Below are 26,049 nucleotides of genomic sequence, written 5' to 3'. Positions count from 1 at the left end.
CTTTATTATCAACGTTTTATCAGCAGGAACCTCCTTTCAGCACCCCTTCATTCACATCACATCTTCCTGTGACTCGTCAAAGCCGCTGGTGTCCGCAGTGCGCATGTCCTCTGCCTCTTGCGTCGCTGTAATGGATGCTGCCTGCCGCGAGACGATGCTGGAGGAGGAGGGCCAGCTCGCGCGGCTCCACCCTCGCGCAGCAGTCCGCAGTTTAAATGGTAAAGGTCTGAATTTGACGGGGGTCATTTGGACTGTTCGTTTTTGGAGTACCTCGTCGACACCGGCCGCTCCAGACCCTAACTTTCCAAACCCAAAGCCCCCCTGAACAACAAATTTCTTCATATTATGTAAGTATATGATTTACTGCACAGTGTTGTTTTATGAGTGGAGATGCTGCAGTGCACTTGTCATCCCTCTCACACTTTAAGTGCCCAGAGGTAGGGGGGTGTATGTTGTTTATCTATGTGCTAAGATTGTGTGGAACAAGATGCCAGACAAACTTTTATATTCATGTACTTTTATTTCCTTAAAAAAAAAAAAAAAAAGTTTTATTAGTTTATTTATTACCTTGCATTTTTCTGATGGTGTGTGTTGCAATTTGCCTCACTTCTTTTAGTTACTCATTAAAGAAAATGAGACCATTTTGTATCCAGACAGGTTCCTGGGTCTACAGCGCATCATGCATTGAGTTTATTAATAGTTGTCATGTATACAGTACTAGATTCATGTATTTAATCTGTATAAGTGTTTTTAGACAGTAAACTGGTTGTCAAAAAGATGCTGCATTCACTGCACAATGCTGCAGTAGCTATACAGCAAACTAGTAAAGGGGAAGTTATGTCTGAATAGCTCAGTAAAGACACCAGCATCACTCTAACCATGGAGTTTCCTGTATTCCAAATATGGTTGTATAAAGCTGCTTGTCTGTCTTGTTTGCGGCTGAAAAATCAGCCACCATTGTCAGAGCTGACAGTACTGATGTTTTTTACACGTCACCAGTGAAACCAGTGTCAGTAATGGCTTTTGAAGGAGTTGATTTAACTTGATGGATTTGTTTAATTGAATTGTTTCAATTGGTAACAAAAAAAACCAAAAAAAAACAAGCATTTCTCTCATTTAATGTCCTCATACTGACAATAAACACTTTTGACATATCATTTTCGACATCTCTCAAAGAAAAGGAAGTGACGCGTTGAGAGTTTATTTGGTTGCCACGTCTGTACTTAAATGGACAGTCCTGCAGCCAAACACAGAGTGGGACCTTATCTCTAATGGGAGTGTCGTCATTAGTCTATTTTAGTCTTCATGATTTAATTATTTTCACGGTGTGATCCTCATCAGGATACATTCTATACAAGGAACGTGCATGGAAATCCTAATGTGTTAGGGTTTATTAACAAGATGATAACGGGAAGAATGTTTGTGAAACAAGCCAAGAGAGGAAATGAGTAAAATCATTCACAGGCCCTGCAGGTCAACCTCTTTCATCCACAAATAGAACGGTCACGTAGTCTCCTGGGTGACAGTTCCACTTGTTTATTATTATGAGGAAAATTGAGCTATTACACATCATAGATTTGTATAATTTTCTCTCCTCAGCCTTGGTGTGATTAAGATCATTGCTGACAATGATAGACAGAAATGTGACACTGCTTTGGGTTGATGGTTTGCACTAAACTGAGCAGGGGATTCGGTTTGTGTGCTGCAAAGGGTGTTCCTGTTCCTGTTCCTGTCTTAAAATTAATATTCTTTTCAGTAATTTATGGTATGACTGTGTCACATTAATTATAATGCAGTATGGGGAGCTTGGTCTGCATGTGGTGACAAACAAAGTCTTGTAATGGCGCTGAGCCCTTATCATCCTGTAAATTTCCAGTCAGTGTGCATCAACCTGTTATCCTGTCAACCTCACTTCAGACGGCTGTCTTCAAGATACCCCGGCTGACTACAAAGCTGTGTTGACACAACACAGACAGCGAGAGGAGGCTTTACAAAGGCATTAAGCCACAGTGGTGAGGAAAGTTAAAGAGTCTGAGGAGGAGGACATTGATTGGCTGCACACCCTTTGCCATGGGGTGGACGAGGGGGTGTCAGGAAAAGTCTATTTACTTTTATCTGCAGAAATCGCCGGTCATCAAAGCATCAGCTGCTCCCTTCCTTGTTTCCTCAGAACTATCCTTGCCTCATTGGACTTTGGCTCTGCAGGTTTTGACAAATAGGAAGTGTCTCTCTCTGTCTACAGCTAATATTTAAGCAATAACTTTTAGTAGTTTCTGGGTGGCTTGGTTTGGCTAGTCCCTAGGGTACATTTAAAGGCTTTTCTCAGAAGACTCAAGTGGGCAAGTTTTACATATTTCCCACTCAATTAAGTGTGTGCCAGTCTTGATGTACAGAGTGAAGGAGGGAAGTAACAGCCTGAGTCCTTGTCTGTAATCCAGGAATCACAAAGTTTTTCTATTCAGTAGTTCAGATGCCACTGAAATTTAACACACGCTATGGATTGTAGTATAAGACTCACTGGTAGATTAAGACATATAGTGCAGAACATGGTGAAATATTTGCTACCAAGCTGTATTTATGACTTATATATATTAATAGTTAGGTTCAGGTACAGTTCCACTGCAGAGGTACTACTCCCAGACATGCTCCCAGTCACTTGTTCATGATTTAGCCACTGCCTGTTGCATGCAAAAATGAATGCCGCTAGGGGCCCATATGAAGCATGATTGTAAAAAATCTCTGGGCCCCCCTGAGGCTCCCTGCCGCTGTTATCATTTTGGAGTAAACGACGAGGCCAGTAAGAGACATACTATTCCCTATATGGGCTTTGTTTGGGAGTTCACTTGCCTTGCTGTTTAGGTCCGCAGAAAAGAGTCCTGCTCCAGAGAAGGGGCCCATATATGGTCATCACAGCACGAGACTGAAGCCTCCTCGCAGAGGGAGAGAGAGAGAGAGAGAGAAAGAGCGAGAGAGATGGAGGGGGAAAGATATGGAAAAATGGATCTTGTCAATTAATAACTGGCTTAGTGATTGTGCATGGGTAAATGCCAGTTAGTATTTCAGATAAAGCTGTTGAGAAAATGTACTTGTATTTGTTACAGAGTTTATTCAATCTTTTGTATCTCAATTGGGAGGGGAATTGTTTGTGCGTCTCCCTTGTGGTGTATGTGAAAGTGTAGGGTCGAGGGGGGGGTGGAGGTCTGTGAGAATAACTGCACCCTGGAACTCCCCGATGGATAAAACATATTAACTCTTTGAGTTACAGGCAGGAGGAAACTTTTTGGAGCACGTCTCCTGCCTTTTCTTGCCTTTTCATCTTTATTTATTTCCTTCCTTCCTGCCTTGCTTTGTTCCCCCTTGCTTTCTTTCCTACATTAGTTCCTTCCTTCCTTACTTCCTTTTCACCTCCCTTCCATCTTTGCCTCCATTATCATTCACTCTTTTTCATCATCCAACTCATTTGTTTCCTTCAACAGTTGGCCCTCCACCTTAATCCAAGATGTCTAAGAAGGCTCCAGCCGATGACGAGAAGTTCCTCTTTGTTGACAAAGACTTCCTGAACAGCCCCATGGCTCAGGCCGACTGGTCGGCCAAGAAGCTGGTGTGGGTCCCGTCAGAGAAGCATGGCTTTGAGGCGGCCAGCATCAAGGAGGAGCACGGCGACGAGGTGCTGGTGGAGCTGGCCGACAATGCCAAGAAGATGACAGTCAACAAGGATGACATCCAGAAGATGAACCCCCCCAAATTCAGCAAGGTGGAGGACATGGCTGAGCTCACCTGCCTGAACGAAGCCTCTGTGTTGCACAATATCCGCGAGAGGTACTTCTCTGGCCTTATTTATGTAAGTATGCAGTAAAAATATATAAATGCTCCCACAGTCATACACTCACACTCTAATAATGTGTAGTACAAGATACAAGAACCCAAACATGTACCAGCAGTCCTCACACATGCTCTATCTTCCATGTGATCTCATCTCTCAGACGTACTCTGGCCTGTTCTGCGTGGTGGTGAACCCCTATAAAATGCTGCCAATTTACTCAGAGAAGATCGTTGACATGTACAAAGGGAAGAAACGACATGAAGTCCCCCCTCATATCTACTCCATCGCTGATAATGCCTACAGGAACATGATGCAAGGTAAGATGTGATATCCAGGTCTACTCATGTTTATCTGATGGAGCAGAGGTATCATTCCTGGTCTTTTTTTTTCTTCCTTGTGTGCTTATAATGAATGAAGTGTCCAGCGTTTTGTGTTTCTAGCTTTATTAGCTCTGTGAACTGTCCAGAGTTACTCCCTGCCCAGTATCCAATAACTGAAACTGATCTGATCAAACACAGAGGCACATAACTAATCAAACTGTTAGCGTATGCGGTTCAAAGCTGCTGGTTTCCTGTGTGTCCATTTGATTTCTGTCAAACTGAAGTGTTTTCTGGGTATCTTTAAAAGCTTGGAATGTGTGAGCTGTGGTATCAGCTGTTAAAAGTCTCAATTATGTCTGAGTGATGACAGCTGGCAGCATTTATCTCTGTCATGTTGACAAAGTGGTTAGTAAGAACAGCAAACTGTCAGGCTTAGTTTCAAATGCAGAACGGTATTTATTATTATGTACAGTCCCAGCCCCATAACTTCAGCTATCTGCTGGCAGTCCAGTACAAAGTAAGTGATAAGTGGCCTGAGCAGAGTCACACTAACGATAAATGGCTCTTGGAGAACCCTGCAGTGGTACGACTTTAGAGCATCTGGTTTCCCATACAATTTGATTCCTGTGGTTGCAGGGGGTCGTGCCCACTGGACTTGATGTTGGCGTGAGGATGGTCTCTCAGAGGAGTTGACATCTGGATTGAGAGATGGGTGGAGGGCCATTAAATATTTCCTGCTTCAGCAGCCTCCCCTTCTTCAAACTGTATTCATATCTCTTTTGGTCACTCCTTTCACTCCTTTAGTTTGAAGAGTCATCCAATGAAGCAGGATGTTTGGACAGGACTTACATAAAAGTTAGGAAGTAATTGTTTAGAAAGCCTCAAAGAAGATGGGATATACCACCCAACCCTACTGGCTGCAAAGAGAGCTGCTGAAGCTGTTGTTAATCCTGTTAGATCCAGTTAGCCAGCTGAAAACAACATTTCTACTACACAAGAGAGGGTTCGGGGATATAGATGTCAAAGTGTCTTAAAAATGATTTTACTGTTTACATACACTGTACGCAATGTTTCACTTATAGGACTTTTATTTGAGAATGAAAGATAGCATCATGCACAGAAACAAGCTCTTACAAACTCCCCAAATTGGTCCAATTAAATGGGTCTGAGATTGTACTTCTCTCCTTTAGTTTGATGAGTCTTTCGCTGAAGCAGGATGTTTGGACTGGATTTACATAGAAGTTAGGAAGTAATTGTTTAGAGAACTTCACTTTCCCAAAGAAAGTGGAATTATCTGCTAAAACTGATGATAATGCTGTCAAATCCAGTTAGTCAGCTAAAAAAAATACATTTGTGCTACACAAGAAGAGATTGGGGGGTGTAGATGTAGAAATATCTTTCAAATGATTTTTCTTTTTATTACATATACCGTGGATCACATATGTCAATAGGACCAGACCAGGGATAGAAAATCCCAACAGAGAAAAGGCGTTTTTCCACTCAGGGGACTTCTGTTTAAGAATGTGAAGATAGCATCATGAACAACCACAAACTCGTGTTTTTGCAGCACGTTAAGGCTTTTTACACACTTACCTTTTCATTGTGTGTCCATAACTTAATTTACTTCAACAGATAAAATGTTGCGTTGCAAATCTGCACTCCATAAGAACACACATGTTTGATATTAGTTTGGTGTTCTGTCATTTTCTAATTTAAAGGTCCAGTGTGTAAGATTTTGTGGGCTCATGTCAGATAAAGACAGTAATTATGATGCGATGATAATGATAATGAAGACAACAACTCCCACAATCTTTTGTGATTGTTTTGATGTGAGAGATCACGTTTAAAGCATCCACCCATCCATGATAACTTGTGTAATCACAGATTGATATTTTTACTGAGCCTACTATGAGTTTTGTGTTGACTCCCATATGATGTCATATGTCAAGAATATACATTGTTACACACTCCATTCCACATTAATCTAACTGTACTGACTGTTGTTTTCTGATAAACTACACCGTAAGCTAAGGTTTTGAGTTAATGCTATAAGTGGTGGTGAAATATCAATATCAATATCCACCTCTAATCTGTGGATGGGCATACCATAACATCAGATTAAATGTTAAGATCATGTTTAATTTGCTGCATTCTTTTGGCACTATCATTGTAAATATCGGAAATCTGCACTGGGCCTTTTATAATGTGCCTTAATGCTGTCTCTGGCTTTAGGTATGCAAATGTCACTAAGATGTGTACATTGGAGGATCTTAAATTCCATCAGGCTGGTATACAGGAAACTATTGTATTTATCGCTGCATCTATGCTGTGTAAACAAATTGTCACAAGTAAACAAGAAGGGGAGGATTGATTTGTGTTTGTGTGGGTGTTTGGATTACACTTCTTCAGCTCATCGCTGCAGAAAAACACATACAGCTGCAACTTGGAGGCCATTTTCGGTTCACACACTTCGTACCACCCACGACACTATGAGCACAATAAAACAAGTGCGTCTCGATATGCTGCATTTATTTCAGACTAAACAAATCCCACGTTTACTTGGGCTCATGATATATGAAATGACGATTGATTGAAGCTCACAGACCACCCATTCAGTCTTCAAAAATAAAACATGACTTTATACTGATTTGTATGGCAAAGTAAGCAAAAGAAGTCAGCAGCAAAAGCAATGACTAGACTGTCAGTCAGAAATGAGGTAATAAACACTTAATAAGAAGCTATCACACAATAGGGGCTCTATCTATTAAGTGAGTTTTAAAATGTGACAGAAATTTTGTCATGGGAATGTTTTTAATGTGTTTGTTTCAAAGTTTAAGTTGAATTTATTATTCTTGTACAAGAAGGAGCGTTTAACAGTGCAACACACAAAAAGGGGTTACAGAGAAAAGGCTCCCTGTAGACCTCTAACGCTTGGTTCTTATAAATTTTTCAATGGGCTGTCTCAGACACCTCCCCACTGATACAGATAATATCATAACTTCCTTTTTTGGTTTTCTGGATGTTTCCTTATCCAAATAATACTACCCTAACATGTCTCTCCTGTCCTTGTACTATTGATTTATAATGATCTCTCCCTGCCAGCCCCAGTAAAACAGGCCAAATTAGGGAAGTGCATGAGACATGCAAAAGACAGGATACACACACACACACAATTTATGAATTGAACCCCAGTATAATCCTAATTTTTATAGATTTTACCACAGTGACCTCTTTAGATAAGTTGTTTAAAAGCCTGCGATATCTGATTTAAAGATACATTACCTGTTTGTGTCTAACATGGGTTCAGATTTCTGTGAGGGCCCAGATGTGGTGAGTTGCTTTCACTAATTTGTGAGGTTTTAAAGAAGAGATTAGCTGCAGGTTTTGATTTGCAGGTCTCATAACATACATAACAGGCAAGGTCTTGAAGCTGTTTCAAAGACTGTTATCCAAGAAATGTAAAGCTTCAGAATAATCTTAGGGTTTGTTGTAGCATACGTGCTCTCAAGAGTCCTCAAATACCAAAAGTGTGAGAATAAAAACTGCACATCTATTAACCATATGAGCCATTGTGGCCAGCAGGGAGTTGTTATTGTTGATGCATTAGTGGGATTTCCCATAAAGTAGTGATTAATGATGCCGGATGTTCTATACTGAGTGCTATAGTATGAACACTTCACATGTTAGAGTGGAAGTGGTGCATGACTAAAACAAATCCAGATAATGCTCTGTAGCTTTGAAACATTGTTCCTGAAGGCTTGGCTGAGATCCCATTTTCTCCGAAATTGGGCTTTAGTCTTTGATGTCAAAGAGATAAAAATATGAAATTCCCACAGGGATCTGCTGTCCCCTGCAGCCGATGACTGATGTGTTGTTTTTTTGCACTCCCAGTGTATATACAGCGCTTGCTAGACAGACAGACTTCAACATTCTCATGTAATCAGATTTTAAATTACATTACATTACGCAACTGAATGACTGTCACAGAAATATTCTTAATATTTGTGACAAACAGTGACAGAAAGTGTTGTTTTTGGATGTTTTACAAGTTAAGTTCACAACTCTGGCCACTTCCCTCTCTCCCTCTCTATCTCTCTCTCTCTTTATCTGCCTTAATTAGGAAGTGTAGAGAGGGAGTCTGCAGCATTTGTGTTTGTATTTAAGGAATGAAACCAGTGGCCAGCAGCCAGTTCAGTTCAAAGCAGACCGTACAGTGTAAATGCGTGTGTGTGTCGTGCACATGGTAAATCACAGTATGAAAATGATGACACTGCACATGAGTAATGCTCTTCACCGTCTTTTTCCCACATTGGAACATTTTTCGCAGCACAGCTTAAGGTGTCATCTGCTGAGAGGTTTAATGTCAAAATCTGACAGCAAAGTTATCTTTTGTCTTAGCAGTACTCTCTGTACTCCCCCACGGATGGTTTGCATTGTAGGATACAGTTACAAATAGCCTTACATGGAATCAGTGTATTCTCCAAGGAGTATTTTTGGAGACAGCATAATGAGTCATTGCTCAGCACATTCAGAATTGATTTTCATGGTTAAAAATCAAAGTACTAGTGGGAGTTACATGTTTGTTTAGGCAGACTTTGCAAAGCAACCTCCAAAAGTGTTGAACTGAACTGAGTCCCAGGTGGTGTCTTACATTTAACTAGATTGATCTTTATTCATGGAGAAAGGCTTGTGGTTTGACATGTGGTATGTACAGTAGTGTACTGTGTTATTGTGTATGACTGTACAAATATCCTGGGGCCAGACATAGTGCTGGTAATACATATTTGTACTTTGGTTATTGTAGATTCCTCTGGTTTACCACATCATTTTGATGTCTTTATAAGTGATCCAGGCACTCACATCCTGTATATTTGTGAATGAGTTGTCGCAAAATGTGTCTAACCCTATAAATTCTTTGTTCTTACAGATCGTGAGGACCAGTCTATTCTCTGCACGTAAGTAAAAACTTGATCCCTATCTTTTTTCTTTTTTCTTAGATGTCACATGAATGAATGCTAGAAGGAAGGTTTTATGTGTAAATTGTGTATGTGTGGAAGAACAGTTACATAATGCTTGTGTAAACGCAGAGTTAAACAAATGAGATACCTCTCTGCTCTCTCAGCACACAGCCTCAAACAGCAAGAAATCATTCATAATATCACCCTGGTATTTGGAGGTTTCTGGGTGGATGCAGAATGCTCTGGGATGTTGAGTTATGTTGCAGTGAAATGTGTGCTGTATCGAAATGATGCCGAACTGGATGAGCACTAATGCGTCCACAGCACTCCCAGAGGGCTGTGGCCTTGCTCCCCTCTTGGACCCTCGGTCAGGAAGTACACCCTGCATCCTGATGGGAGAGCCAGATTAGCTCTCCAAATGTTTGGGCTCCATTTTGTTTGTTTATTTCAAGCTAATTATTGAGAACTTTGACTGAGGCATCGTTCATCCAGGGACAAACCAGCCTCCTTTTGTCTGGCAGTAATAGCCTGATCTTTGGACTGGCCTGAATTTGACTTTAAGTCATCAAAAGTTAAATCAACAAACCCAGTAATGTATTTTTCCTTTCTTGTTTTAGTGACTTATTGGCTTTGCGTGTTGTATGAATGCTGTATGTATGCCGAGGCCATGATTCAATTCAGATTTTCTGTATTGCCTTCGTCTTCTAGGAACTATTGGCACTTAGGTCGCTCTCTACAAACTAATTTTCCACTCTTGCATACTGAACATGCCACTGGCTTCTATTAAAAATAAAAATGGACAGCTTACATCATCAGAAGGATAACTTTGGAGACTTTTATGCACTAAATTGAACAAACAGAGACAGACCAAATATGAGATAAAAAACAAAAACCCCACATATCATAGCGCTCCCTAGATGGACCTACAATGTAATGTGTTCTTTTCTCACTTCAGTGCAGTCATTTGAACTGGCTGATTAGCATCACGGAGCTGGTACAGCTTTACGTAAACATTGCAGTGTTTCCTTTCTTTCACATTAGCACCATTGCTGCTCAGCATTCAGTGCTACCATTAAAGGAATGAAAGGAAGGACTCTTCCCCCTCAAGACTCTTTCTACTCTAAATTCATGGTGAAATTCACTGATGCCAGGATGCAGCTAATTCTTTAATCGCATCAGCGCATTTCCTTAACTATCAAGATTTCTTTATCAGATGGAAGATTTGGTAAATGTTGCTGGTATTTATGTGCCTGAAAAGTGATGGTTAACAGCTCTGGTAACAAACAGTTGTCTCACATAACATAAGACAACTTACATGAAACATTAGTTAAAACAGTTTAAAGCAAAAAGCTGAAACAGTCTCTATGGAAGTCAATTTGAGCTACAGCTGGTCTCAGCCTGGAGCCATATATGGGAGAAATGTTTCTGGTGCATTATGGAATGTCATGTATGACGTCCTCCTCCTTGCCTGTGTGCAAACACACCATCCTGTTCACATACACACATGTTTAATTGCACTGTACTGCATGTTCTTTGGCGGTATTGCTTTTACAGCCATTTATCCCAGAGGCCTTCCACATAATTTTGCTTTCTTGTTCTTAAAGCCACCACAAACTAAAACTTAAAAAATATCTCATACCTCTCTGATACAGTGTCAACAAAAAACGTAAACATGTAGCATACATTGCAGAGCTGTTTTCATATTCCTCAGATTCGTCCTCACAGTAGAAATAATTTGCCATGGGAAGTAGCTGAGAGCCAACTAAATCCATTCTTGAGATGTTGACATTTCATCTCAGCAGGGTCACCATTTTCCTTGGCATAATATTCAGCGCATGTGTGTGAAATACTGACTGATGGAATGAACATAGTGGCCATGAAGTGACAGGATGTTGCTAAAGAGGGCAGAGTGCAGCCTTTTCTGACCCTGCTGAGGACTCGAAAGCAAAAGCAAATATTAATAGAATCACCTTGATACTGCTTCATCAGGTCCAATCTCAGTTGTAGACGGTTTTTAAGGTTTTTCTTTATTTTTTTTTTTGCAGAGAAGTCTTAAAATATTTGTATGTGTATATATATATATATATATACATACATACATACATACAAATAATATATATTGTAATAATATAATCAGAATAATAATAATAACAATAATTATATATATATCTATATATATATATATATCATATTAATATTTTTAAAAGGGAACAGCACACATATTTAAATAAAGCATAACAACACATCTGAATATTAGCAATATTGTACCCTTGGTGAAATACTCTGTCACTCTACTGTCACCTGTCAAGCAGAGGTAAGCAGGGCAGTTTGATAGGCACTGTGCTAACAGCTGCCTACAGTAGGAGCCTGGATGTCCTTAACAAACCTGAGCAGGATAGAGTAATTAGATTCCTCTCAGAGCTGCCAAGCTTCAACGTGGGGAGCATCCCATGCCTTTTATGGACCCATGTCTGAAGATGTGTCCGTGTGTTGGGCGGCTAACTGGTGGCTCTGGTATTGTTCATGTCTGGCTTTCTAAGTGTCTTAGATCATTTTCTGGAAAGAATGCGTTCCTGCTTCTGTTTGAAAAAGTTTGACTTAACTGTTTAATTTCCTTTAACAAATCTTTAGCACCTTTTACTCTGAGATTATGTTGTCAGGCCATTAGTTATCTGCTGCTTACAGACAGACATTTTTTAAAAGGCATGAATCAATATTTCATGAGAGACACTTATTTACTTTGTTACAGAGAGTTGGATGAGATGGGTGTTACCACATTCCTCATGTCTGTTACCTTAGCTTAGCATAGACTGGAAACAGGGGGGAGCCTGATTCTAGCCTAAACATTAAGATGTATACCGCCTTATTTGCATGTCATACAACTCTATCTCTCCCCTCTCTGTTTTGTGTCTTCTTCTATTAATTAAAGGCAGAAATGCCAAGAAAATTCTTCTTTAAATCCTTCTTTGTTTACAACTATTCCTTTAAAGGTCTAAAATAATTGAAGGGAGGTTTTAAAATCACATTTTCCCATAAATAGGTATTGATTATGAATGTGATAGCAGGTCGAAGGATGAGGGCATACAGGGATCAGTGTAGTAGACAGACTGAACAATAACATTATGCTTTGTGTCAGACATTGGTGCAGTTATCTCTGCTGCACATGATTTCCATTCAATTAAACCGGTTTATTGAACTGTGAACAGAGCACCTGTCAGTGCTGCTTATCTTCTCATTCTCTCTCATTCTCTTTCACTATCTCTCCTCTGTATCCTTTAATCCCTTGCTCGCTTTTTCCTCTCTAGTGGAGAATCTGGTGCTGGAAAGACCGAGAACACCAAGAAGGTCATCCAGTATCTGGCTGTTGTGGCCTCCTCACATAAAGGCAAGAAGGACAGCAGTGCTGTAAGTATCTGCACGCAGGAGATCATGTTAAATTAAAAGTTGAAGTTTCGGATCTGTCAGCCAGTTCCCTCACACTTCAACATATATAGGACACTGTCCAGTTTAATCATGTATATCGCCATTTCCTCCAAATAGCAACAATCAGGAGCACAGTTTGCCTACGTGAGTAAAGGGGAATGCCCGGAGTGTGTTTCTGTGTGTAGTGTTTGTGTGTTTCCCTTCCTTAGGTTAGTTAAGTGCATGAAGAAAGTGTCACTGAGTTAGCCAAAAGAATTTCTTTTCTGTTGCTAGTTATTTTTTTCTTACACCAAGGGTCAAGATCCCAAGTCTTGCTGTTCTTGAGTTAGAAGAGGTGTACTCTAACATTTGTATGGGTGGTTTATCTGGTTGAGTTTTGTATCATCCATCCTTCTATGAACACCCTCTCACTGCCAGCGGAGATGAGATTGAAGCCTCCCTGGCAGTGAAAGGGTCTCTCACAGATCAACGAGCACAGTGTGAGCATGCCCATCTCCTGTTCTTATCTATCAAACACAATGAAAATACCCCCCTCTTTTCCTCCCCTCCTCAACATCCTCCCACTCGCTGTTTCCCTTGAGGTGCGTCGATGGCTGTCCTGTCCGGTCGCGTTTACTGTTTTTTAAACGTGTTGTCAGACCGACACCCTGACTGGGCTAAAATGAGCTCCATCATCCTCTATAAGCCTTAAAAACTCTTTTTGAACAGCACTTTGTGGTGTTGTTGTAGGTGTCACAAGCACTCAGAGCAATGCTTCTCTTTACTGTTACCCCCATGTACACAGGGTCTTTGCCCTAGAGGATACACCACACAGTATGTTGTCCTCGAGGCTCCCATGGACCTCGCCTGTACAGAAATAGCACTGGGTTGATCACTTTACTCAACTTTCACTTTCTCTCTTCTTCTTGCACTGCTTTGACTCAGCCAACTGCTTCTCTGTATCGATTTGAGTGTTTTATTTATTATTATTAAAAATGTTTAAGAACAATCTTTCCCAGCTATCGCATTCTTGCCATTTTGCTCTGCTCTGTTTCTCTTCTTGCCTTCCCCCAGCGACTTAAATGAGACCCTCCCCTCTGCTCTGTCAAATCTGAACTGCATCTCCCGAGCTGGTCTGTATCTTTCCTGTTTTTCCTGAAACATTTTAAAAAGACTGACTTTGATCACTCAAGTTCAAACTCATATTCTTTTTCTGTGAACTCACTGAAATTACTTTAAGCTCAGTGAATTAAATGTTTGAACATGTCCATCATTCATTTTCATCATTGTTTTCATGGCCCTTCTCTCCATCATGACTTTAGCTCGTTTACAGGGTATCTGAAGGGAGTGTTTTTAAGCGAGAGAGTATTTAAGGTGGAAGTCTACAGCACCTGACCTTGATGCTAGCCTGACACAGACCCCTTTGATCAGGTGGATTAGCTCGATGCAGAGTGATGGGGTGTCTGCCTCATTTACCAAGCCATCATCCAGCTCCACCCACTGGTCACGCTGGAAGCAAATCACAGATGTTTGTGAATCATTTTAACTCGCTGACACATTGAATGCAAAGACTTGCAGGATTTCTCAAAGGTTTTGTAAAGTTAACATTATTCAGATGCCTCGCCTGACCTGACATAACCTCACTCATCACTCTCTCTGTTTTCACATCAACAACAGCCGCTTCTCCTCATTTTAACATGTCCTGTCAAAGGTTATGGAGAAGTCTTTAGGTCACGTGTCTGTGTAACATGCTGAAGAAAGTCCAAGAAGATTAGTCAAGAATTATATTGTGTATATATATATATATATATATATCTTACAGCTAGTTATAGATTTACTTGTCTGGAAATTTCTATTCCAAGTCCTTCTACTTGTCGCTCATATATCAGTGATGATATTCTGATAAACCTTCCCCGGCCCATACCCACCCTGAACCACTTCATTCCCACTGATCACCACCATTCACTACACCACAACCCCAGAAATCAACCAGTGCATAGTAATAATGTTTCTCTATATCACTGTTACTGTCACTAGGGGGAGCTAGAGAAGCAGCTCCTGCAGGCCAATCCCATCCTGGAGGCCTTTGGAAATGCCAAGACCATCAAAAATGACAACTCCTCCCGATTTGTGAGTTTGACATTTATATCCAGACAACTCTTTTACAATTTATATATTATGTGCATGTTCTCTTAAATCACACCATCTCTTCCTGTAACTTCTTCTAACAGGGTAAATTCATTCGGATCAACTTTGATGTGACTGGTTACATTGTTGGAGCCAATATTGAAACGTGTATCCTGTCTGTGTGGGTCCATGCAGCTGCAAAGCTTTTGTTAAAGCAAAAGGCCTTAAATAAGCAGTTGTTGTTTCATTTGACGATAGTTATTGGATGTTTTGGTCCCTGTGTTTTTAGATATGTAATCCACAGATGTACCAGTGCTGCCAAAGTCATGTGACACAGATTATTATTCTTATTTATGTGTCTTTTTTAAAATCTTATTGACGTAATACAAATCACAGAGAGGGAAGCAGATTAGCCAAAAATTGCTTTGAACTCAACCCTCCTCCACACAAAGTGTATTCTTTAACATCTGAAACTGTCAGACCTGCTGGAGAAGTCTCGCTGTATCAGACAAGCAAAGACAGAAAGAGCTTTTCACATCTTCTACTACATGATCGCTGGTGTCAAGGACAAACAGCGGGGTGAGTTAAATTTTACTGCTTTTCTTTATATGCCAATGAACACTTTAATTGACATCATCACTGTCTGTATGACTCTGTTTTGGTTTCATTTTGACTGTCATGCAAATCTTTTGATGTCCATGAAGTTGGATAATTCACTTAACGCATAGAGGTTTATGTAATCCGTCTACTGATGTTAAACTGAGAAAGACTGAGCTGAGAAAAAGTGCTCAAACTGTCCAACTTTGTTATATTTTCAGAGGAGCTTCTTCTGGAGCCCTTCAGTAATTACCGCTTCCTGAGTTCGGGCCACGTTCAGATCCCCGGCCAGCAAGATGACGAGATGTATGAAGAGACTATGGAGGCCATGAGTATCATGGGCCTCACCGAAGAGGAGAGACTCGGTATCAGTGGCAACTCTAATCCTAACTCATCTCAGATTAAGACAGGCTACTCGAAGTGTGATTAGAGCTGGCTCTAAATGTCAAACTTCTGTGTTTCAGATATCCTGAAGGTGTGTTCCACAGTCATGCAGCTAGGAAACATCGAGTATAAGAAAGAGAGGAACCAGGAGCAGGCCACAATGCCTGACAACACCGGTTAGACACCACAATGTCTCACTATTAGAAACTTGTTACCAACTTCCACAAACTAAAATATAGTCAAATAATTATATCTACAGATATACAACAAAATGTCTTTTCAAAGAAATATACCAACGTATTTCACATCTTTCTCTCTAGCGGCCCAAAAGGTGTGTCACCTGCAGGGCATCAATGTGACAGACTTTACCCGTGCCATGCTCACCCCTCGAATCAAAGTGGGCAGAGAGGTTGTGCAGAAAGCACAGACCAAAGAGCAGGTACTACAGGGAGTGCACCGTGTCAGACTATCACATCAACAAATAGCGCACTTACTAAACACTTCCAGTCACTTTGATCTCTCATCAGATATGTTCTCCATGTGTGTTTGTTAGGCTGACTTTGCCACCGAAGCCCTGGCTAAAGCTGTGTTTGAGCGTCTGTTCCGCTGGATCCTGGCCCGAGTCAACAAGACACTGGACAAGACCAAACGTCAGGGAGCCTCCTTCCTGGGAATCCTCGACATCGCTGGCTTTGAGATCTTTGAGGTGTGAACATGTTGCTAGCTGATGAGTCAGAAACCAATAAGCTGTTTTTATTATTGACACACACATGATATAGATCTTTAATTCTGTTTGTTTGTTTGTTGCAGGACAACTCCTTTGAGCAACTGTGCATCAACTACACCAATGAGAAGCTGCAGCAGCTCTTCAACCACACCATGTTCATCCTGGAGCAGGAGGAGTACCAGAGGGAGGGCATCGAGTGGAACTTCATCGACTTCGGCCTTGACCTGCAGCCCTGCATTGAGCTCATTGAGAGACCAGTGAGTGGCCTTGAGACAATAAAAGCACAATTTCATTTAATCCCCACCCCCCTTTCATTCATCAAGCCAAGTTCTCCTGCTTAGTGCAGATATTTTGCAATTCAGTAAAATGTTTCTTAATTTAAAATTTTACTCAAACTCTGCAGAACAACCCTCCAGGCATCCTGGCCCTGCTCGATGAAGAGTGCTGGTTCCCCAAAGCCACAGATATCTCCTTTGTGGAGAAACTCTTAAACACACAAGGGAACCACGTGAAATTCGCCAAAACTAAACAGCTGAAAGACAAGACAGAGTTTTCTATTTTCCATTATGCTGGGAGGGTGAGTATGAGGGAATGTGTATTATATGATAAAACCATGATATGGAATCCCCTGTTGAGGACATACTTTAATAATTTGGTCAAAAACATTTTTGTAATGACCATTGATATTTTGTAAAGAAAACAACATTTCATTGAAGCTTGTGTGGTTTTGTAGGTGGACTATAATGCCACGGCCTGGTTGACAAAGAACATGGACCCTCTAAATGACAACGTCACATCACTGCTCAGCAGCTCCTCTAGCCAGTTTGTGCAGGACCTCTGGAAAGATAGTAAGACAAACATACCTTACCAACAATTGGTTGCATTTATATATGTGATGGATTTATCATTATTATTTATGCTAATAACTAACCATATTAATTTGAAACATTTTACATTTTATCTGCATTAAAATTGTACATGTTGGGGCTTTTATTGACAATAGAATGATGTGTTGTCTACTTCAGCGGACAGAGTGGTGGGTCTTGACACATTAGCCAAGATGACAGACAGCTCCATGCCAAGCACCTCAAAGACCAAGAAGGGTATGTTCCGCACGGTGGGACAGCTCTACAAGGAATCTCTGGCCAAACTTATGACCACACTGCACAACACCCAGCCCAACTTCGTCCGATGCATCATCCCCAACCACGAGAAGAGGGTAAAGACAAGTGCAATGTCACAAATGTTTCTCGCAAGATGCAGCTAATTTAAACAGAGTGAAAAAAGTCAGGATAATAGGTGACAAGAAGACTGACTGGTCATGTTGTTTAAGAGGAGGTCAGCTGTCAGCTGTGTTGGCCTCTGTGGTAGATTAATGATCTGTCCAGATACAATTGATCAATATAATAAAACTAAAATGGTGTTCTCCTCAGGCAGGGAAGCTGGATGCTCACCTGGTCTTGGAGCAGCTGAGGTGTAACGGTGTGTTGGAGGGGATCCGAATCTGCAGACAAGGATTTCCCAACAGGATCGTCTTCCAGGAGTTCCGCCAGCGGTGAGTGTTATCTAACTTAGAAAGTGCTACTAGAGTGTATAATATTTCTGTAAACCTTTCTCAACATTTCTTTCTGTCTTTCCCGTCTGGTAGTTATGAGATCCTGGCTGCTAACGCTATCCCCAAAGGATTCATGGATGGCAAACAAGCCTGCATCCTCATGGTAAACTCACAAGTTCAAAATTCACCTCCACAATAACTGATCATTTTGTATTTTGTTTGTATATGACCGTCCTTTTTCTCACTGATCTAATGTCTGTGTAGATCAAGCATTTGGATTTGGACCCCAACCTGTACAGGATCGGACAGAGTAAGATCTTCTTCCGCACAGGAGTGCTGGCCCAGCTGGAAGAGGAGAGAGATCTGAAGATCACTGTGGTCATCATTGCTTTCCAGGCTCAGGCCAGAGGCTTCCTGGCCAGAAAGTATGAATATACATGTGTACTCTCACATAATGAATAGTGCTGTGCGTTTTGACTGTTTACAAGTTCAGTATCTAATCTTTTAGATAGTATTTGTCTCTTTTTATGTAGCAGTAGTGTGAGTCTTTTTGCTTTTTATCATACATGATATATTGTTTTTTGTTGTATTTTTTAGGGCATTTGTCAAGAGACAACAGCAACTCACAGCCATGAAAGTGATCCAAAGAAACTGTGCTGCCTACCTCAAACTAAGGAACTGGCAGTGGTGGAGACTCTTCACAAAGGTCAGCTGATTATTCTGCGTAGGAACGCAACAACACCACAGTACAACAATATATTTGAGGCTTTTCTCCTGTGTTTAATGTAGTCCATCTTAAAAATGTGTTGTTGCCCCTCCTCCTGAACCACAGGTTAAGCCTCTGCTGCAAGTGACCCGACAGGAGGAGGAGATGAGTCTGAAGGAGGAAGAGCTCCAGAAAGCCAAAGAAGTTTCTATAAAGTTTGAAACTGAGCTGAAGGAGATAACCTTGAAACATGCATCGGTAAAGTACAAGGACACATTTCTAAACTCTCTTTTGCCTACATTTTCTGTCGCAGCCATTTAAACCTGTGTGGAAGCATTCCATTTTTTATTTTCAGAGGTTATTTAACAAGAGCGAAACCAAGCCAATAAGGTTTTTTTTAAAAAACGTGAGTCTACTACAATGAAACTGAGCCAATTTTTTCCTGTGCATCTACTGCAGGTTCTGGAGGAGAGAAACGCACTGCAGGAGCAACTTCAAGCAGAGACTGAGCTGTATGCCGAGGCAGAGGAAATGAGGGTCCGCCTGGGGGCTAAGAAGCAAGAGTTGGAGGAGATCCTCCATGAGATGGAGGCACGACTGGATGAAGAGGAAGAACGTGCTCAGGCGCTGTTAGTGGATAAGAAGAAAATGCAACAGCAGATGCAGGTCTACACATCTGTTTTTGTTCATAAAGTTATTGTTTCTCGTAGCTGTTATATAGATAAGGAGCGTCACCTCGCTTATTTCCACGCTCAGATTTGTCCACTCTGATGATATGATGAGATGCAGCAGCAACTAAAGATATGGTTATTTTTCATGCAGGAATTGGAAGAACATTTGGAGGAGGAGGAAGATGCCCGCCAAAAGCTGCAGCTGGAGAAGGTTACCTGTGAGGGAAAGATCAAGAAGCTGGAGGATGACATCCTGGTGATGGAGGACCAGAACAACAAGCTGCTGAAGGTACATATAGATAAACTGGCTCTTATATTGGTCAATCATTAGAAATAAAGTAGACTTTGGCAAATTGATTACCTGTTTGGTGTTTTGTAGGAGAGGAAACTGATGGAGGAGAGGATTTCAGACTTTAGTACCAACCTAGCAGAGGAAGAGGAGAAGTCAAAGAACCTCACCAAGCTTAAAAACAAACATGAGTCCATGATCTCTGAACTAGAGGGTAATCATGTGCCATGCTTTAACACCCTTTAATGGCATTACTAATGTTACAATCTAAGCCACACTTGTAGTTTTTAAAAAAATGCCAATTGATGTCTCCCTGCTATACTTCTAGTCCGCTTGAAAAAAGAAGAGAAGAGTCGACAGGAGCTGGACAAAGCTAAGCGCAAGTTGGAAGCAGAGTCGAATGACATGCAAGAGCAGATAGCCGACCTGCAGGCCCAGATCGCTGACCTCAAAGCTCAGCTCGCAAAGAAGGAGGAGGAGTTACAGAATGCCTTGGCGAGGTAAAGATCGATCAAGTCCATTTACAGATTTAGTCTTCAATACTTTATCTAAGGCAGTAGCACCACATCAGCTTGTAACTTCCTGGAAGTTATTTCTTGTCATGCTAACAAATATCCTCATTGATGCACTTTTCTTCTTCTCAGGTTAGAAGATGAGACAGCGCAGAAGAACAACGCACTGAAGAAGATCAGAGAGCTAGAGGGACACATTTCCGACCTGCAAGAGGATCTTGACTCTGAGCGGGCGGCTAGGAACAAGGCCGAGAAAATCAAACGGGACCTTGGGGAGGAGCTGGAGGCCCTCAAGTCTGAGCTAGAAGACACATTGGACACCACTGCCACACAGCAAGAACTCAGGTTGGTCATACAAGACTGTATGAATGTATTCAAAAGGAATTAAATGAAGTTATTATATTATATAACGTGCATGATCCATCCATACAGGGCCAAACGTGAGCAGGAGGTGAACCTGCTGAAGAGAGCCATTGAGGATGAGAACCGAACCCATGAGGCCCAGATACAGGAGATGAGACAGAAACACACGCAGGTTGCAGAGGAGCTCTCAGAGCAGCTGGAGCAAGCCAAACGAGTAGGCCTGCATCATTTCATACAGCGCTGTTAATGCTCAGGTGTTTTTTCAAGTTGATACCGTTTCTAAAAAAGACAAACACCTTGTATTTTTATTCTTTCTGTTCAGGTGAAGACAAACCTGGAGAAAGCTAAACAAGCTCTGGAGAAGGAGACGTCAGAATTGACCATGGAGGTGCGCTCACTCAGCCAGGCCAAACAAGACGGGGAGCACAAGAGGAAGAAGCTGGAAGGTCAGGTGGCAGATCTGCAGTCTCGCTTCACCGACAGCGAGAAGCAGAAGGCCGAGCTGGGAGAGCGCTGCTCTAAGATCACTGTAAATGACTATAAGTACATCAGCACTGTAAATTTTTTTAAAAAGCTATCTCACTGATATGCAGAAATATCCCAGCAACCTCAACTTTGTCTACACACAGGTTGAACTGGAGAGTGTGACAAACCTACTGAATGAAGCAGAGGGCAAGAACATCAAACTGAGCAAAGACGTTAGCAGCCTTACCTCCCAACTCCAAGACTCACAGGTAAAGTTTAGAGCTGCATATGTTATAATCCCAATACAGTCTACATGCAACCTCTTCTATGACAAATATACTACATAATAACATTTGACTGGTGTGCTGCAACAGGAACTGCTAGCTGAGGAGACACGCCAGAAACTGCAGTTCTCTACAAAGCTGCGGCAAGCAGAAGACGACAAGAATAGCTTGCAGGAGCAGCTTGAAGAGGAGATGGAGGCTAAGAGGAACGTGGAGAGACACGTGTCCAGCCTTAATATCCAGGTCAGAGTTCAAACTAGGGGTCACTAATTTCCAGGTTAATCTATAAGTCATTAGGCAGAGACGTTTTACCGTAGGTGAGGTCTTAAGAAGTTAGCAGAGACATTGGCGGCTGAGCAAACCTCACGTCTTCATAATAAGTGCCTCAACAAAGTCTTCTGTCCTCAGTTGTCGGATTCAAAGAAGAAGCTAGATGAAATGACAGGAAACATCGAGCTGCTGGAAGAAGGTAAGAAACGTCTGCAGAGAGATTTGGAGGCAGCAAACACCCAGTATGAGGAAAAGGCCTCTGCGTATGACAAGTTGGAGAAGACCAAGAACCGCCTCCAGCAGGAGTTGGAGGACACACTGATGGACCTGGACAACCAGAGACAGAATGTGTCCAACCTGGAGAAGAAGCAGAAGAAGTTCGACCAGGTCAGTTAAATCAGAAAATAAATGACACAATAAAACTTTAAAACTACTTTAATTACTATGACCTAAAACAGTGTTTTCTGTCCTCTCTTGACTCCAGATGTTGGCCGAGGAGAAGAGTATCTCCAGTAAATATGCAGATGAGAGAGACCGTGCTGAAGCCGAGGCCAGAGAGAAGGAGACCAAGGCTCTGTCTCTGGCAAGAGCTCTGGAGGAGGCCCAGGACTCCAGAGAGGAGCTGGAGAGAGCCAACAAGGCCCTGAGGACAGAGATGGAAGACCTGATCAGCTCCAAGGATGATGTGGGAAAAAATGTAAGTGCTAGAACATTGTTCCATTTCAAATATCACTGAATGTGATAAAATACAGTAGCTAACTTGACAATATATTGATGATAGGTCCACGAGCTGGAGAAGTCCAAGCGAGGCCTGGAGGCCCAGGTGGAAGAGATGAAGACCCAGCTGGAGGAGCTGGAGGACGAGCTGCAGGCGGCTGAGGATGCTAAGCTGCGTCTGGAGGTCAACATGCAGGCCCTGAAGGCTCAGTTCGAGAGGGACCTCCAGGGACGAGATGAGATGGGAGAGGAGAAGAAGAGACAGCTTGTGAAGCAGGTAAAAGAGGCATAAAATATCTCGTCGTCCACATGGATTCATCCTGATCTGATCCACAGTCAGAGAATGTCAAATCAGCTGTCTGTAGTCTGAACAATGATGCATATCGACTGCAGGTTCGCGAGCTGGAGACCGAGTTGGAGGATGAACGTAAGCAGAGGGCCCTGGCGACAGCAGCAAAGAAGAAGTTGGAGACAGACATTAAAGATCTGGAGGGACAGATTGAGACGGCCAGTAAGGGACGGGAAGAGGCCATCAAACAGCTCCGCAAACTCCAGGTGAGAGAGTAACTACAGCACCAGGTTCAACACAGGACAATAAGTGGAACTGTATTAAATGGACTCAGCATGTACTCAGTAATACTATTGTACAACTAAACCACCAGGCCCAGATGAAGGACTTCCAAAGGGAGCTGGAAGACGCCCACGCTGCCAAAGAGGAGGTGTTGAGTTCCGCAAAGGAGAGTGAGAAGAAGGCCAAGAGTCTGGAAGCTGAGCTCATGCAGCTACAGGAGGTAATGTTTGATTTCTATCAAGGCGGCATCATGTTTCAGAACAGAGGCTTGAAATAAAATATTCACCTCTGATATGTTTCTAGGACCTGGCTGCTGCTGAGAGGGCACGGAAGCAGGCAGAGGCAGAGAGAGATGAGCTCTCCGATGAGCTGTCCAGCAACTCCTCTGGAAAGTGGGTGAAGATTTCACTCTGTTTGTCTGCGAGATGAACGCAGAAGATGAATTATGTTTACATTTGTTTTTTTTGCTGTGCTCCGCATGTGCAGGTCAGCCTTGGCGGATGAGAAACGTCGCCTGGAAGCTAAGATCTCCCAGCTAGAGGAGGAGCTGGAGGAAGAGCAGAGCAACATGGAGATCATCAACGACAGGCTGAGGAAGAGCACGCAGCAGGTGACTGAACAGTAGCGGACGCTTTCTGCATTAAAGGGCTCGTGAGTGCAGAGGCCTCACCCCTCTTCTTGCATACTTTCCCTCCACAGGTGGATCAACTGACCAACGAGCTGCAGTCGGAGCGCACCACCTCCCAGAAGAACGAGAGCGCCCGACAGCAGATGGAGCGCCAGAACAAGGAGCTGAAGGCCAAGCTGCAGGAGATGGAGGGCCAGGTCAAGTCCAAGTTCAAGTCCTCCATCTCCGCCTTGGAGGCTAAAGTGGCACAGCTGGAGGAGCAGCTGGAACAGGAGAACAGGTCAGGGACAGAAAAAGATTATTTCTTATTAAAAGTTTTGTGTTATTACACTTATTAACAGTACTATTACAATATTAGAGTACTTGTAGTCCTCTCTAAATTCTTCTTTACATTCTCAGGGACAAGCAGGCATCTGCCAAGACCATCCGCCAGAAGGACAAGAAGCTCAAGGACCTGATTATGCAGGTGGAGGAGGAAAGGAAACAGGCAGAGCAGTACAAAGACCAGGTACAATCACTTAATGCACCCATGCTCAAACACAAGCCTGTACATCTTGTCTGTATTTTGACAGTGAACAGATCGATTGATTAAAAGAGTACTAAGTTTGCGTAATTACTCTGTTCATTTACCAGGCGGAAAAGTCGAATACCCGCATGAAACAGCTGAAGCGGCAGCTAGAGGAGTCGGAGGAGGAGTCTCAGCGCGCTACAGCCGCCCGCAGGAAGCTGCAGCGCGAGCTGGATGAAGCCACCGAGGCCAATGATGCCATGAGCCGCGAGGTCAACTCTCTCAAGAGCAAACTCAGGTAGGACGGAGTGACCTAGCGAAGAAGAGTTTTTTCTTAGGTAGGAAAGACGGTTCGTCTTGTTCAACTTTTTATTCCTGTGACCTTACAACGGGACACAGAATGGTAAATAATCTGTGTTATGTCTTTTCACCCAAATGAATCAACTCAAATAGCGTAAACTATAACTGTTCTCAGGTCAGTTACATTTGAGTGCACACTGAGTCATTTTCAGAGGGTTGGTTATTTAAAGCATTCAGATGGCCTTATTGAGCAAAACAATGGTGTCCATCTCTATTCCAGAGGCAACCCTGAACCCAAGGAGTAACACAGCAGGTACCTCTGCGCCTAAAAGTTACCCCATCACCGTTTCTTATTAACTTACTATGACTTTTCATTCCCGCACAAACTTTTAATGCTCTTAATTTCTTCCATTGGGCCTAACTGAGAGAAACATGGCTCATCAACTTCATAATTTCCATAGAAAAAAAACAGTATACTGGGCAGCGAGTGACCTGCCATTACATCAATTTCTAACTGGTGGCCATATTTTTCTCAGTGCTTGGTTTAACTGCCATAAACCAAACTCATTCTCCTGAGCCAGGAGTCAAATGAGTTACAAAGATAACCAGCGTGCTTGAGCTGTTACCAAAGCACAATCTGTATTCTGTACTTCATCAACACCCTGGTTGGTTTTTAAACAAACTTTAACCAGCTCAGGCACTGTCACATAATCACGCCTCTCACTATGGGGATATGTTTTCTGTCTTTGTATCGCTGTCTTGTGTGTGTGTGTGTACATCTCTGTGGGATTTTAGGCGTGGAAATGAGCCCTCCTTTGGCAGCGCAACTCGGCGTATGGGCGGAGGCAGAAGGGTAATCGAGGATGCCTCAGAGGAGGAGGCCGACTCCCAAAGCGACTTTAATGGAACCAAGTCTGCGGAGTAAGGGATGCCAAAATAACCAGAAATCAGAATTACCTACCAGGGCAAGGACTGCCACTTCAACAGCAAAAACGTCAAAGCCTGTTATGCTATCTAGTTCTTCCATATCACTTCAAAATATATATCTTATCCCATTTTCCAATAGTGTACTGATCTTTCCGCACCTTTTCTTGACACACAATAGTCAGAAGGACTTGATAACAACTAGGAAGTGAGGTTTGTTGGCTCTGCTGATGTGTGATTTGCTGTTCCTTTTATTTTATTATTTTATTTTTTAATTGACACTGTTTTGTACTGCACTGAATGACTGTGTCTTCATTATGCCAGGTTTTGTACACAAGGCGCCTCTAATTACCACGCTAACCTGCCAGCAAAGCCTCGGGTCTCCACAATACCATAGAACTTAAAAGCAGAGACATCATGTAAATCTATGGATCTGTAACTATTATCAGCGACTGTCGTCCTGTTGCCTGTGACTGCTGTTAGTGTTTCAGAGCGGCACTGAAGTGGAATTAAACGGATTGGATATGTAGATACATTTCTATACACAATCTGCATCCAGTCAGTGCTGCTTGTTTGTACCCCAACAAACAAATATTTAGCTGTCCTCTTACATTTTCTAAAGTCACCTTTATATATTATTTGCACCTCTCTTGTGCCCAGATGTGTTTAGATTAATTTTGCTCAAGCTCCAGAATGTTTTCCAGACAAGGTTTAGGGTAACCCTCAACTCTCAAAGCACGATCCAGATTTCAGTATTAGGCACTTAGCAGCACTTCATTTTCTTTTTCGGTCCAGATTTATTGTCCATGTTCAAAAAGCCCCTGATGACCCTAAGCCAACTCATTCTCATTGATCATGTTTAATGTAATCAACTGATGTTTACATGACACCAAACGTATCTATTAATTGTTGAACCACCTGCACAAGAAATAAAGATCTTTAAAAAAA

The 26,049-nt window shown here is 42.1% G+C and overlaps 1 protein-coding gene across 3 annotated transcripts; it reads left to right on the top strand.

Annotated features, from left to right (window-relative positions):
• Positions 1–191: 191 nt before the first annotated feature.
• On the top strand, positions 192–26,047 carry myh11a (myosin, heavy chain 11a, smooth muscle). Of its 3 annotated transcripts, XM_027282333.1 has the most exons (43): positions 192–347; positions 3,477–3,841; positions 3,984–4,140; positions 9,071–9,098; positions 12,407–12,506; positions 12,642–12,668; positions 14,541–14,633; positions 14,735–14,798; positions 15,111–15,209; positions 15,449–15,592; positions 15,692–15,787; positions 15,932–16,050; positions 16,165–16,317; positions 16,422–16,595; positions 16,742–16,915; positions 17,072–17,186; positions 17,364–17,557; positions 17,772–17,893; positions 17,987–18,056; positions 18,158–18,318; positions 18,491–18,599; positions 18,726–18,857; positions 19,059–19,265; positions 19,422–19,559; positions 19,650–19,773; positions 19,888–20,059; positions 20,204–20,416; positions 20,504–20,648; positions 20,757–20,963; positions 21,064–21,168; positions 21,274–21,426; positions 21,592–21,840; positions 21,938–22,150; positions 22,235–22,447; positions 22,564–22,725; positions 22,833–22,961; positions 23,045–23,133; positions 23,228–23,351; positions 23,441–23,649; positions 23,769–23,877; positions 24,003–24,175; positions 24,458–24,490; positions 24,973–25,109. In XM_027282333.1, the coding sequence occupies exons 2-42, from the start codon at positions 3,500–3,502 to the stop codon at positions 24,480–24,482; spliced, it is 5,832 nt and encodes a 1,943-aa protein (XP_027138134.1). In that variant the 5' UTR covers positions 192–347; positions 3,477–3,499; the 3' UTR covers positions 24,483–24,490; positions 24,973–25,109. The 3 variants fall into 3 exon arrangements, with proteins under 3 accessions (XP_027138134.1, XP_027138131.1, XP_027138133.1); XM_027282330.1 differs by lacking the exon at positions 24,458–24,490 and having other exon boundaries at positions 24,973–26,047; XM_027282332.1 differs by lacking the exons at positions 12,642–12,668; positions 24,458–24,490 and having other exon boundaries at positions 24,973–26,047.
• Positions 26,048–26,049: the final 2 nt, after the last annotated feature.

The sequence above is a fragment of the Larimichthys crocea genome, chromosome X (genome assembly GCF_000972845.2).
Source record: "Larimichthys crocea isolate SSNF chromosome X, L_crocea_2.0, whole genome shotgun sequence".
NCBI lineage: Eukaryota > Metazoa > Chordata > Actinopteri > Sciaenidae > Larimichthys > Larimichthys crocea.
This window is presented reverse-complemented; position numbering and strand designations above follow the sequence as displayed.